Source organism: Eriocheir sinensis, chromosome 13, assembly GCF_024679095.1.
Source record: "Eriocheir sinensis breed Jianghai 21 chromosome 13, ASM2467909v1, whole genome shotgun sequence".
In the NCBI taxonomy this organism is placed as follows: Eukaryota; Metazoa; Arthropoda; class Malacostraca; order Decapoda; family Varunidae; genus Eriocheir; species Eriocheir sinensis.
This window is the reverse complement of record NC_066521.1, coordinates 10,375,377-10,389,393: the sequence shown is the minus strand read 5'-3', so window position 1 is coordinate 10,389,393 and position 14,017 is coordinate 10,375,377. Positions and strand designations below refer to the sequence as shown.

General features: G+C 42.5%; 1 protein-coding gene across 1 annotated transcript; it reads left to right on the top strand.

Annotated features, from left to right (window-relative positions):
- The first annotated feature begins 1,067 nt into the window (after positions 1-1,067).
- Positions 1,068-12,060, top strand: LOC126997807 (terminal nucleotidyltransferase 4A-like). Its single transcript, XM_050859020.1, has 5 exons — positions 1,068-1,168; positions 1,210-1,737; positions 7,995-8,029; positions 11,518-11,735; positions 11,953-12,060. Exons 1-5 carry the CDS (start codon positions 1,068-1,070, stop codon positions 12,058-12,060), a joined length of 990 nt encoding a protein of 329 aa, XP_050714977.1.
- Positions 12,061-14,017: the final 1,957 nt, after the last annotated feature.

Genomic DNA, 14,017 nt, shown 5'->3' with positions numbered 1-14,017 from the left:
ACAGACAATGAGATGGAAGGAATGAAAATGACGGGCAGAAGGAAAATGAAGAAAATACTGCGAGGGAAGAAGGAAATGAAAATGAAGAACAGGAAGAAAATGAAGAAAATATTGAGAAAGAAGAAAATAAAAATGAACACAAAGAAAATGAAGAAAATATTGAGAAAGAAGAAGTAAACGAAAATGAAGAACAAAAGGAAAATGAAGAAAATATTGAGAAAGAAGAAGAAAACGAAAATGAAGAACACAAGGAAAATGAAGAAAATATTGAGAAAGAAGAAGTAAACGAAAATGAAGAACACAAGGAAAATGAAGAAAATATTGAGAAAGAAGAAGAAAATGAAAATGAAGAACACAAGGAAAATGAAGAAAATATTGAGAAAGAAGAAGAAAATGAAAATGAAGAACACAAGGAAAATGAAGAAAATATTGAGAAAGAAGAAGAAAATGAAAATGAAGAACACAAGGAATATGAAGAAAGTATTGAGAAAGAAGAAGAAAATGAAAATGAAGAACACAAGGAATATGAAGAAAGTATTGAGAAAGAAGAAGTAAATGAAAATGAAGAACACAAGGAATATGAAGAAAGTATTGAGAAAGAAGAAGTAAATGAAAATGAAGAACACAAGGAATATGAAGAAAGTATTGAGAAAGAAGAGTGTTCCCAAGCCGCGGACAACACGAACACCGTCGAGGCGACAGACGATACAAGTCATGCCGCAGAGTCTAGCCCGTCCGCCAAAACTTTAAAACACGTTCATGCAACCGAACCCCAAACGCAGACCAGTGCCACTCCTCCTGTGCCACGCCAAGCACCTCCTCAGACACCCACCCGTGCCCCTTCGTCTGCTTCACCTCAACAACGACACCCCGCCAGCCAACACCGCCTCTTTCTACCGCCAATTCCCCGCCCGCCCCCCTGGGACTGCCCTCCCAAGTGTTATGACGGCAGCCGCCGCGCTCTGCACCAGGAACTACTGGACTTTCATCGGTGGGCTGGCGGCTCAGACGCCGAGTACCAGCGTCGCCTGCGTCCAGTGGAGGACCTGCGGCGTGTGGTGGTCACAATGTGGCCTCAGGTGCGCGTCGAGGCCACCGGCAGCCTGGCCAACGGCCTCTATATGGCGGACAGCGACGTGGATGCGACACTGCTGGGCCACTGGCCCGAGTCACCCTCTCCACTGCTCGCATTTCCGCGACGCCCTCCAGCGGGAGGGCGTGGCGGCTCGGCCAGCTCACCGTGCTGGAAAAGACGACGGTTCCACTGGTCAAGTTCGTCCACCAGGCGACGGGCTTGCCCGTGGACGTGTCCCAGGGCAGCGAGGCGGCCGTGCGCGCCGCAGAGCTGGTGCGGGAGTTGTTGCGCCGCTTCCCGGCCCTGGCGCCCATCTCACTGCTGGTGCGCCACTACCTGCGTGGCCTGGGCCTGGCAGAGGTCTTCACGGGGGGCGTGTCATCCTACGCCGTCACCCTTATGGTCACCAGCTTCCTGCAGCTGCAGATTCCCCCGGACGCCCAGCACGACCTCGGGTGGCTGTTGGTGAGCTTCTTCGCCTTCTACGGCTATGAGTTTAATTTCGCCAGCACGGGGATCAGCGTAGTGGGGCGCGGCCGCTACCTGCGTAAGGAAGACGTGCCCATCGTGATGCCGCGCGGCCACCGGCGGGCGGACCTCTGCATCCAAGACCCGCTCTGTCCCACCAACGACCTGGGCGGTCCTCCTTCCGTGTCTGGGACGTGCGCAGAGCCTTCCAGCACGCCTACCGAGTGCTGGAAGCCGCCCTGTTCGAGCCAGGCGTGTACGCCTCCCCCTGCTCCCTGCTCGGCCAGCTGCTGGCGCGGCACGCCACGCCCCAGCGAGTCCTGCCAAAGTGGACGCCTCCACCCGTCCCAGCAGCAACAGGAGCCAGCAGGACTGCCTATGAGCAAAAGAAACAAGGTATTGTTAAAAGAGATAAAACCACGTCTAACACAAAGAATAAGAAACTCGCAGCACGAGCTGAAGTAAACCAGATAAATCATAACGACATTGACGACCGTGCGCTCCCTCGCCGCAGAGGCTGAACACCGAAGCAAGCACAGGCCCGGCCAGACCCGGAAAGACGACTTCAAGAAGCCAGAGCAGGCACCGCCCCCCCAGCCAACGCGCACAGGGCCGACTGTCAGGGTGCTGAACCGGCACGGACGATTCGTGACGATCTCCAGGAAGGAGGCGGCGGACGGGCTTTCCACAACAAGCGGTTTCATTAATTAATAAACCCTTCAAAGCCTAGCATGACCGTGATGTTTTTCAACATATGCATATACGATTAAGATAAGTGAAGAGAGGTAAAAATTTTCCGTGTCACAGTCTAGTGTACGATAGTTCCTACAAGCTCCTAGTAGCCTGCTGAATTCAGCCTTCCCAATCTGGAGTAGGCAGCCACAGAATGAAGACGTGCTGTAAAGTTGCAGCCATGGCCAGACAACAAAAGTAAGTCTTCACTTTTTTCATAAGAACATAAGAACATAAGAACACAGGAGTCTGCAAGAGACCGGTAGGCCTGTACGAGGCAGCTCCCCTGAACCTAAGCTCCCGTGTATCTAGCCCCACCAAATATCGCGGTCCATGAATTTATCTAATCTATTTTTGAATGTGACAATTGTATTGGCACTCACCACATGACTGCTAAGCCTATTCCACTCATCCACCACCCTGTTTGTAAACCAATTTTTGTCTATGACCCTGTTTAATCTGAATTTATCCCGTTTAAAACCATTACTTCGTGTCCTACCCGGTTCTCTTCACCAACAAAACCTTATGAATGTCTCCTTATTAAAGCCCTTCATCCATTTATAAACCTCGATCATGTCTCCACGCACCCTTCGCCTCTAGAGAATGCAAGTTTAACTGTTTGAGTCTTTACTCTAATGGCAAGTTATCAAACCCTGAATAATATTAGTCATCCTCCTCTTCACCTATTCTTAAATTTTGATATACATTTTATAGTAAGGTGACTCTGAACTGAACCGCATAGTCAAGATGAGGTCTAACTAATGCTAAATATAGTTTGAGGAATACTTCGGCGCTTCAGTTTCTTACGCTCCTTGAAATAAATCCCAGTACCCTATTTGCTAGATTTCTAGATTGAATGCATTGTGCCTTGGACGGAAATCAGAGCTCACTAAGATCTCTAAATCCTCTCGCACCCAGACCTACTTATGGGAGTGTCATTTAAGGAATAGTTATGTGAGGGGTTGTTCCTACCACACTCAGAATACTGCACTTCCCTACATTGAACTCCATCTGCCATTTGTCCGCCCAGTCATACAATCTGTTTAGTTCACCCTGTATCCATTATCTGTATCTGTATCTGTTTCCATGTAACATCCTCAAAATACTTATTGTTGATGTTTTCTGATTAAAATGAATAGTTCCTTGTACTGAATGTAGTGAATAAAATAATTTGTCTAAACACAGATATATTTAGTAGAAGTTGTGAGCGTTACTATATGGTTACGCTAGGCTTTCAGACACTAATAGCCAATGTTTGTTAGTTGTTTGAGTAGCAAAGACACAGGCTTTATATCTTATATATTGAATTATTTTTCTTCTTCCAGAAGCTTGACAATTGCTGAGATACTATAAGAACTGGAGAATGGCGATGCTGGGGTTACCAGTATATATATATATATATATATATATATATATATATATATATATATTATATATATATATATATATATATATATAAGATATATATATAAATCAAGAATGAGCTCCTAAACAACTGCCTGCGCTGTGACGGGCTCGGACCGACCATCAGGCCCATATGAATTAGCCTCCCGGCTATAGGTCACATGTACACATATATATATATATATATATATATATATATATATATATATATGTATATATATATATATATATATATATATATATATATATATAGATAGATATATAGATGAATATATATATGGATAGATATATATATATATATATATATATAGATAGATAGATAGATAGATAGATAGATAGATAGATAAATAGATAGATATAGATAGATATATACACATATACACATATATGCACACATATATACACACATATATATATATATATATATATATATATATATATATATATATATATATATATATATATATATATATATATATATATATATATATATATATATATATATATATATATATTACATATATACATACATACATACATACATATATATATATATATATATATATATATATATATATATATATATATATATATATATATATATATATATATATATATATATATCAGTCGACGCTAGAGAAAGAAAGTGTCATGGTTTTGAGAATGTTTAGCCTGGTAGCGGTATCTGGCAACTATACTACGGTGACGCATTCACTGGTGATGTTAGTGACGCGTTTCAGTGTGTACCGTGTGTGTGGACCGTGAAATTATAATATTGTATAATATATTATATTATAATATAGTGTAGTTAGAAATATACCAGATTACATGAATTCAATTTAGAAATGCGATAATGAATGTCTTCTTACATGATGATGATGATGATGACGAGGTAAAAACATCACAAACAGTCTGAAACACTTTTTTCTTATTAAACTTTGAAAACACCGTGTGCAATGCTGTCCTTCACAGAGGCAGGCAGTGACTAATGCTCCTTACCATCAAACAGCAAATAGGCTTGAGGGTCTGTTTAACTAGCAGCCTTAATTCCGTCACTAAAAAGCCTCAAAGACAATTCAGATCATCAAAATCTAAAATCATTTCTCCGTGAAGATTACGTATTATCTAAGTATAAATGTGCTGTGTGTGTGTGTGTGTGTGTGTGTGTGTGGCTGACTAGCTGAGCCCTTGTCGTTGATGGACATGCAGGGTTGCCATATACTCCAGAAAAGTCTGGATTTTCCAGAATTTTGTTAAGTTATTGCCAGAATTCCAGAATTTTGACGAATATATCCAGATTTTTCATGCGCTTAGCCAGAAAGAATCCTTAAAACTTCTAAACTTCCAGAATTTACTGTTTAGTGATTAACTGATTACGTTCAGACGGTTCAGTAAATAATCAGATTACCATATACATCATTGAGTTTCAACTACTGTGTATAAAATAAATACGGACAGTAGCTGTTGAGTTGAAACAAGAGTCTTGAACAGAAAACATTACCCGTACGCTTCTCGTCAAGGTCCCGTACGCTTCTCGTCAAGACCGTGCAGCAGGGTGCCAGATTGTCCCACTCACACTCATATGTTTGAAAGCGCCGATTTCAGAGCCAAAACCAGTCTCCTCCTACCCAATAATTGACTTCATATATAGTTACCGTTAAAATGGTTAATAATTATCGTTGTTTCTTGGCAATAGTTCTGGGTCAGAAGCCGGTAAATACATGTCTCCCGTCCCCACCAGCTTTCTCTCTCTCTCTCTCTCTCAGGGAACCTTCCAGAGGACTGGTTAATGGAGTTATTATCCCTATTTACTTAAAAAAAATGCAGGGGAAGTAGAGGATGTTAATAATTACAGAATTATAACTCTACTAAGTTGCTTGGGGAAACTATTTACAAGAATGCTTAACGTAAGAGTTCCGTGATGATAATTATATATAATCATGCGTTATTAAGGACTTAAGGTTACTTCCCCACTACTGATTATGTCTTGGGTATAAAAAAATTGATTGATCTGTTTGCTTACAAGAAGAAAAAACCTTGCATTGTTCGACTGTTGACTGTAGGAAAGCCTTTGAGCTGGTGTGGAGAGATGGCCTGTGTATGTTAGTATAGGCAGGAATTACTGGTGGACTATCAAGAAAGCAAGAAACATGTACAGTAACAGTAAATTCTTGTGTTCAGCTAATCGTCCAGACCACTTGGTAAGTCTACGCTGCACGGCTTAGGGTAAGGGGATGTAACGGGCTTGTCGGGGGGCGTTTAAAGGTGTTGATTAAGACTTCATTCTTTAAGGCGAATTATATTCGTAGCCTTGGTACAAGAGTGACGGAGCGAGAGCGACTGTCATGGTGTGTCAGTCGTGACTCTCGTGAAGGAGTGGCGGAGTTACAGGTTGGAAAACACTGTTACACTGGTCACGCGTCAAGGTGACCTCCACGCACCATCGGAGTGCTAAGTATACAAAACTGAGACGCAAACACTGGACGGACGAGACACCTATAAGGTGGTGCACCCATCTGTCGGGTTTTCCATTGACAATTGTATGCCTAATTCGTGGTGATATTAAATAATAATAATACATTGATATCCTACTATAACACTGCTCGGTCACCTACCATGATCGCGACTCGCGATATAAAAAATCAGCGCAGTCTAGGTACCATGAACATACATAGAGGAGTTTGTCGCTAGACTGCCTATGATACACACCATTAAAACACTGGCTGGTGTGGTAAACAGATGTGGGAATTATAAATAGGGAGAGGAACCACAACGTGTGACATGAAACATAAGAAACCTCAAAAGATAAATATAAGGACACATGTAAGAAAACTATCAACTGGGTACAATTACAGCAGACAATGTCGCTGATCTATTCCTAAAAAATACAGTAGTGGAAACACAGCACAATGTTGGTGCATAGGAGCAGCTTGTGTTTCTGTCCCCTGACTGGTCTGAGAAAGGAAACTACCTGCCAGTGGCCTCCCTGGTATCCAGTCACAAATTGCACAACCAATCGTGCAGGACAGAGTCCAAGGTAGCACATGACACGAGACCGACTGAACAAAACATTGGTACAAAAATCCAGGTACAGGTAGGGGAGATGCAAAATAATCAGGCAGCGTCTCCTCCAGGTTTCCGCAAACTCTGTTTTGTTCGCGAAAGACAATGAATTAAGGGGAATTAATACGAGATGCTGAGATGAATGTCATCGAGAGACCCTGTAGAGGAAACACTGATGGGGAAATATTGGCCGTGAAACCAGACGAATCCGGACGGGTACGTTGTTATGTTAGTGGAGCGATATAGCACGCTTCCGGGCGGCGGCATAGTGACCAGTAACCCGCTGATAAGTGGCACTCTCCGGCAGATGACCGATACATGAAGGACTGAGGGAAATAAAATACGCAGACCCTGAAAGTTCTTATGGAAAAACAGGTGTCGGTGGAAGGCCAGGGCGGGCAATAGAAAGAGGTGCCGGACGCGTTCACGCGGGTGAGGGCGATTCGCATACCCCTCCCCGAACTGGAAGGAAGGCAAAGAGAGACGCAGAGCGCGAATCGCCCGAAGACCGTCTCTTGGCAATACTGCAAGAGGAGAAGGCCTGTTGAATACAGAGAGCGAAATCCTTCGCGATTAGAACAAGAGACGGGGACGTCCAGGGCCAACACACTGTCCTCGCCGAAAAAGGAACGGACACTTGTGTGCCTCAACACGTCCGCCGTCTGAAAGGAAATATGAATGATTATGGCATCAGGGGTGAGGCTGGACTCAATCAAGGGTAAAAATATTGACCATGTCCGGGGTGTAACAGTGTTAGTTATAATTTTGATACCCGATCTGACAGTCGTTCTCAACCGTGTAGAGGAACAAGGCAGGTGACTTCATCGTGCGCTGCGTCAACCACGTTGGGCATTAACCCGTTGATTTGCCGTTGCGACGGAGTTAATGAGGTTTTCAACATGCAAGCAAGGCCTGATCTAGGAGGAGAAATCCGATTCACCTGGTCGATCTGTTTGACAACCATGTTGGGATAACCCTACCATCTTATTTGTCTGCTCTAGCAGTACCGCAATGTTAGGGGTATGCAATCGCGCAAGCCCTACAACTGGCGTTGATCACCTCAAGATTTCTGAGCAGCAAAGGAAAGCATGAGCGTAGTGGTCCTGCAAATCGCGAACGTCCTCGTCGGTAGCCGTACCGAAAGGAACTTTGAGGTAAATTCCTATCAGATGTTGAGCAACCCTTTACCCGGGAGAGTGAACTGAGTGAAACTATAATCCATAAGCTTACTCATCACCTTTCCTCGTAACAGAATCCAATCTCCAGTAGCTGAAAAAGAGTCAGAGAGTTGGTACTAGAAGGAGCCTTTGATTCCCTAGTCTTGGTAGCCCGGATACAGTCTGCCATGCCGATTAGTTTTTCTGAGACTATCCATCAGTCCGTGGTGTTGGTCAAGGAAGATATGATATTTTACGAGGAGCACATCTTTCAATGAGGAAATTCCTCCTATGTGCCGTGAGGGTACCAGGCTTCAGGTGGATGGTGCAAGGTGCGAGGAGGCCGAGGGACAACAAGATGATCAGAAAACGCAAACAAGGATCTGGTGCGTGGGAATGAAGTTATTTAAACCCGTGGTCTCGGTTATAGCTAAGCAGGTGTTGGGATTATCCTGTTGAACATTTGACCTTGAGGGGGGCACCAATATCATGTCCAAAGGTGAGGGAATTACTTTCAGACGATCACTGTGAACTTCTAGACTGACTCACTATTCGACTCGAGACCTCGAACCGATTTCCGATGACCTGAACAACTCGGTAAGGACCCACAAATTCAGCTCCCAGTTTCGAACCCTTCCGCTTGTTTAATCATGACTGTGTTGGCCCTTTGAAATTCACCGGGACGCATCTGTTGTTTGAGACTACTTCAACCTTCAGCTTTTAACGTACAATTCCAACTTGAGTGTATCTTTGAAAACATATGCATCTGCTGTTGTGCGGCACCTATCAATGTTGTAGAGAGGTTGCTGGGTTGTAAGGAAGCGTACGAAGACGTTTCTCCACCCCATACAAAGATGTAGTAGGAGACTTCCTGCAGTCGCTTTCACTGACGTATTTATGTAGCGGGTTATATGCGACAGCCAATCCCAATTATCGTGGAGATCGTTCACGATAATGGAGGACCTGTAAGATTTTCCTATTAGGCCCTTCCACAACCCATTAGCAGCTGGGTGGTAAGTGCCGTGATGAAGGATTGCGTGATAACTGAGCGCATATTTCGCCAATACCGAGTTCAAACCGGTGCCATTGTCACTCAGAAGAATTGAGGAGCATGAATGTGACACAACACGTGAGCTCACGAGGGCATGGGCCACGCGTGTATTGTCTTGTCCTTGAGAGGCGCTTAACCAGGAAACCCAGAGAACTGGCTCGACGCACACCAATAAGTAAAGTGAGCTATGTTGGCTCTGGGAGCTGTAGTAAGTCTATAACAACACCTGTTAAGTGCCTCTGGTATTGGGTATTGCAAGACAGGTGTTGGCCCTTTGACGGCCCCCTTTGTGTTTGTGTTAACAAACGACGCAACAAAGACATGTTTTTTCACATCAACCCGTAATGTGGGGCTTAAAGAGAATTTTCTGTCTGGTGGACAGATAGCGTCTGTCTCTTCCTGGTGACCCGGTAATGTGTGTGTGCACCAGCTTAAGGCCGCCGGACGTATATGTCTGGGATGCATAGTTGGTCTGTAGGTACCGCCTGTTGGCTATGACCTACAAAGGAGGTTGTCCTCTGATAGGAAGAATTGTGAAAAAGGAACTGGCAACGAAGGTTTGATTCGCCCCTGACCTCGAGGGCGTAAATTAACCTCTTCCACAGGGTGGTCACGCTGAGCAGTGTGTAGCCTGTGGTGAAGGAAGTTGCATGACCTCTGGGTGGTAATCGCGCCTATCGAACATTCCGAGATAAGGCATCTGTTCACATTTGTTTCTCCCGGTGATGTATTTTATTCCCGGATTGTATGCTTGGATCGTTAAGAACCATCTTGCCAGACGACCGTGCAGGTTTTTTCCTTGAAAAGATCAGTTATGGCTGCGTACTGTAAACACTACAATTTTGTACCCCATCACAAGGTCACGAAATGTTTGAGCCCACACACAATGGCAAGAGAGCCTAGGTGGGTAACAGAATAGTTCTTTTCCGGGAGCTGGGCATCACTGGCGAACGCTATCACATGTTTTTGCCGGACATATCTGTTTGCATCAGCGCGGTTCCTACCCGCCAGCTGAAGTAAGCGGTAATAAAGCCGAGGTCCGAACTGGAAAGACAAGGAATCGGAGCCTGTAAGCGCTTTCTTTAAATCCTCAAAACTGTTTGTTGAGGCTGGAGCCACGAAATGCGTCTTTTCTTAAAAGATGGGTTAGGACCGCGAGCTGCTGTCCTTAACGAAAGGCCTGTAATAACCTGCGACACCCAAGAAAGAATGCCTTGTCCGCAGACGTTGGCTGAGGAACCGGCAATAGCCTTTATTTTGTCGTCCACTGTGGATGCCGAATCTGTCCAGCTTTGACATGCCCCGCAGAACTTGATCCGAGGTTTAAAATTCACATTTGGTGATTTTGAGCTAACCTTGGACTCTTGAAGTTCCCGGGAGACTGTTTTAGTGTTCCACGGGTAATGCATCGTCTTTACGGCAGACATGCTCGTTCAAATACATAGACAGAGTTCAGCAAGTCACCAAAATACTTGTTCATTGTCCTTGAAGGTCATATTCTCAGCCCGAACGGTAATCCTCGTTCACCCATAGTGGCTGCGAGGCGTGCTGGTGCCGTTATTTCACGCACTCAAGCAGGGTGCAGTTGCCAGTAAAATATCATCTGTGATCAGCATCAGAAGACTTTATTTCTCTACCGAGACACACATCAGAAGACCAGCAACGAAGTGAAAATGACTTCATCCCACGGTCAGGTGTTCACACGCTGGAACCAGACGATAAGAACCGCCTTCTTTGGAAACCAGGATATACAATTCCACGGGAATCTGATTTTGATGACACCTTGTTCAACATTTCAGATAGCTGCACCACCTCCCCGATTGGGGAATGGTAATGCATTGACATATACAGGATTTGGTACGGGTTTTAAACTAATGCAGGATCAGCACACTGCGTAACCCAAGCGGCTCGCCTGGTATAAGCGCCCCCGATACCGTTCCAAAGCTGACCAAGGTTGGCTTAATTTCGGAATAGTGCAACTTTTTAGAACGCCTCTAAATTAGCCAGTCTTTGTTCGGGAGAAAGCCTGACAATGCCGAGGTTATGCTGGAGACTTAAGGTCAGCGTATCTGGCAGTTCCGGGCGACATTCCGCGTTAATGACACTGCATAATCGAATAAATGGGCGATGGCGGTGGTCCAGATGTGCCACGCCAACCGCCCTGCAAAAACCTCCTGACTGTTGCAAGAGCGCTCTGACCGTCACGCGGGTATGTGGAGAACCTGACGATACACACATCACTGCCCGTCGGAGGGCGTTAGGCAAACGGATTTGCCAAGTCTTTGCAGCATGACCCGGAACGAGTATGAGTATCCCGCCGATTCTGCCGCCGTTACTGTCCGCCACAAAGTTCAATGGTTTCGTGGTTTGACCGTAAGAGGACACTTGCTGGTGGTGTTCCCTGAGTCTGTGTGGTGGGTTGTTTCCACTTGAGGGTGAGATTACAGCCGACAGAGGCGATGGATTGACCATCCCCTGTATGCGGGTTTAATTTGGATACACGACGCGTTGTTACAGGGAAAAGATGCAGGTCTTTCATATATTCAATCCTAAGATCCCATCCACAGGTAAAAGCAAACTCATGGACATAAAAGAATCTCTAAAAGGGACATACTTTTTTTTACAAGCTGACTATTATGTACTGCCCAAGGATACCCAGTGGTGCCTGCCGCCTACCACATTCAGGTTGTTCTTTCTTGGAGCGGCTTACTTCCCCACTGTAGTGTCAGTGACCTGTAAGCGAGTCGGATATGACATTGATCAGGCACCAAAGCCAACCGTTAAGGTGAGTGAAGTGTTGCCTGCACTTTGCAAGGAGGCAATGGCGTTGTCCGTCCTGGGCAGCGGCAAACACGGAGCCGCCGTTCTCACTGGTATTTTCCTTAAGGACACTTGGATGTACGCCTGGGCTGCCGCCGAAGTCATGCTTTATTTGGAAGAGAATGGGTTTACTGTCCGCTGAGGACTTCAGTACTTGTTCTCCTTGGCCTTTTGTATTGCAGAACAACCGTCTGAATCTGGCGAAAACACCCGTGGATATGGCAAAAAGGCAGCCTCCCGCCGATGGTTTGGGCCAGGGTCTTGTGGGTGATGAATGCCTGCCCCTGTAACCTCCTGAATTGCATTCGAGCCCTGTCTTTGAATGTGTTGGACTTCACGTTTCAAGAAACAAGAATGTTCAGAATGTCCTGATTGTTTGCAAAACTACAGGTGAGAGAGACTCATTTGCTTCCGTAATACTGCGTTGTGAGAGGGGATGCTGTGAGGGTGTCCGAACCTGAGGATGGGTATGCAGACGAACCGGGGGTGAAACGGTTCGGTGGCCTGTACTGATAAATAATGAGTGCCTGAACATAAGATTACTCAGTAAATTCACCGTTGTGGTATCGTGTTCCAGTCCTCTTCGACTTGAAGGACGAGCCAACTGGTTGAAAGGTGTCGCTGAGTTTAGAAGAGAGTGTCTTGGTCACATGGTGTAAATCACAACAAAATAGGGCGTTATGCTGAAAGTTGCAGATAAGGAACCAAAACGGAACGTGTAAGTGAACAAATAGTTTGCGTTGAAACCCAAAAGGCAAGAAAGAATGGCTAGTAAGGTGCCCAGTTTAGATGCATAGTTAAGGGGTTATAAATAATGCCTTAATGATATGGGTATATATAGAAAGAAATCAAAACAGTATAAACAAGTGATATGCTGGCGAGTATGCTATTGATGCTCGCTGCTTTCTCGAGCGGTGAAAAGAAAAACGGAGGCAGGGGGCTAATTGGATGGGAAGATTAACTTTGATCAAGGAAACTCATAATTACACCACAGACTCTATTAATTTTAGGTTATTTTATGTGTATTTTGTATATCTATTTTCATACAAATACATTTTCTTTTGATATTTTGTTTATTTATTTTGACGCGAATTTACATTATTTAATGTGTATTTTGAATATAAATTTTTATACGTATTTACATCATTTCATGTGTATTTTGTATATATATTTCTATAGAAATCTACGTTATTTTATGTGTATTCTTAAATAGATTTTGAAACAAATTTACACTTTTATGTGTATTTTGCATATTTTTTCAATACAAATTCACTTTATTGTATATGCATTTTGTATATTAATTTTAATACAAATTTAATTATTCTATGTGTATTTTTGTATATGTATTTATATAAAAATATGCTTTATTTCATGGGTATTTTGCATCTTTATTTTCATACAAATTTACATTATTTCATTGATAATCTGCTCATTCATATCGATACGATTTGATATTATTCTATGTGTATTTTGTATATTATTTTCACACAAATTTACGTTATTTTATGTGTATTTGTTTATATATTTTGACATAAATTTACAATATTTTATGGGTATTTTGTATATATATTTCAAAAGAAATTTATCTAGTTTTATGCGTATTTTGTATATCTATTTTCATACAAACTCAAATTATTTCTATGTATTTTTGTATATATTTTAATACAAATTTTAGTTATGTTATGTGTATTTTGTAAATCTATTTTCATTCAAATATATATTATTTTATTGGTGATTTGTTGATTTGTATTGATACGAATTTACATTATTTTATATGTACTTTGTATATATATTTTTATACGCATTTACATTATTTAATATTTATTTTGAATATATATTTTTATACAAATTCATGGTATTTTATGTGTATTTGTATATATTTTCATATAAATTTACATTATTTTATGTGTATTTTGTACATATATATCATTACAAATTTACCTTATTTTATGTATATTTTGTATGTGTATTTTGTATACTTATATTTATACAAATACACATTCTTTTACTGATATTTTGTTTATTTATTTTGATTCGAATTTACATTATTTTATGTGTATATTGTATACATTTTTTTATACGTATTTACTTAATTTTATGTGTATTTTGTATATATATTTTTATAGAAATCTACACTATTTTATGTGTATTCGTATATATATTTAGAACAAATTTACATTGTTTTATATGTATTTTTGCATATCTCTTTCAATACAAGTTTACCTTATTGTATGTGCATTTTGTATA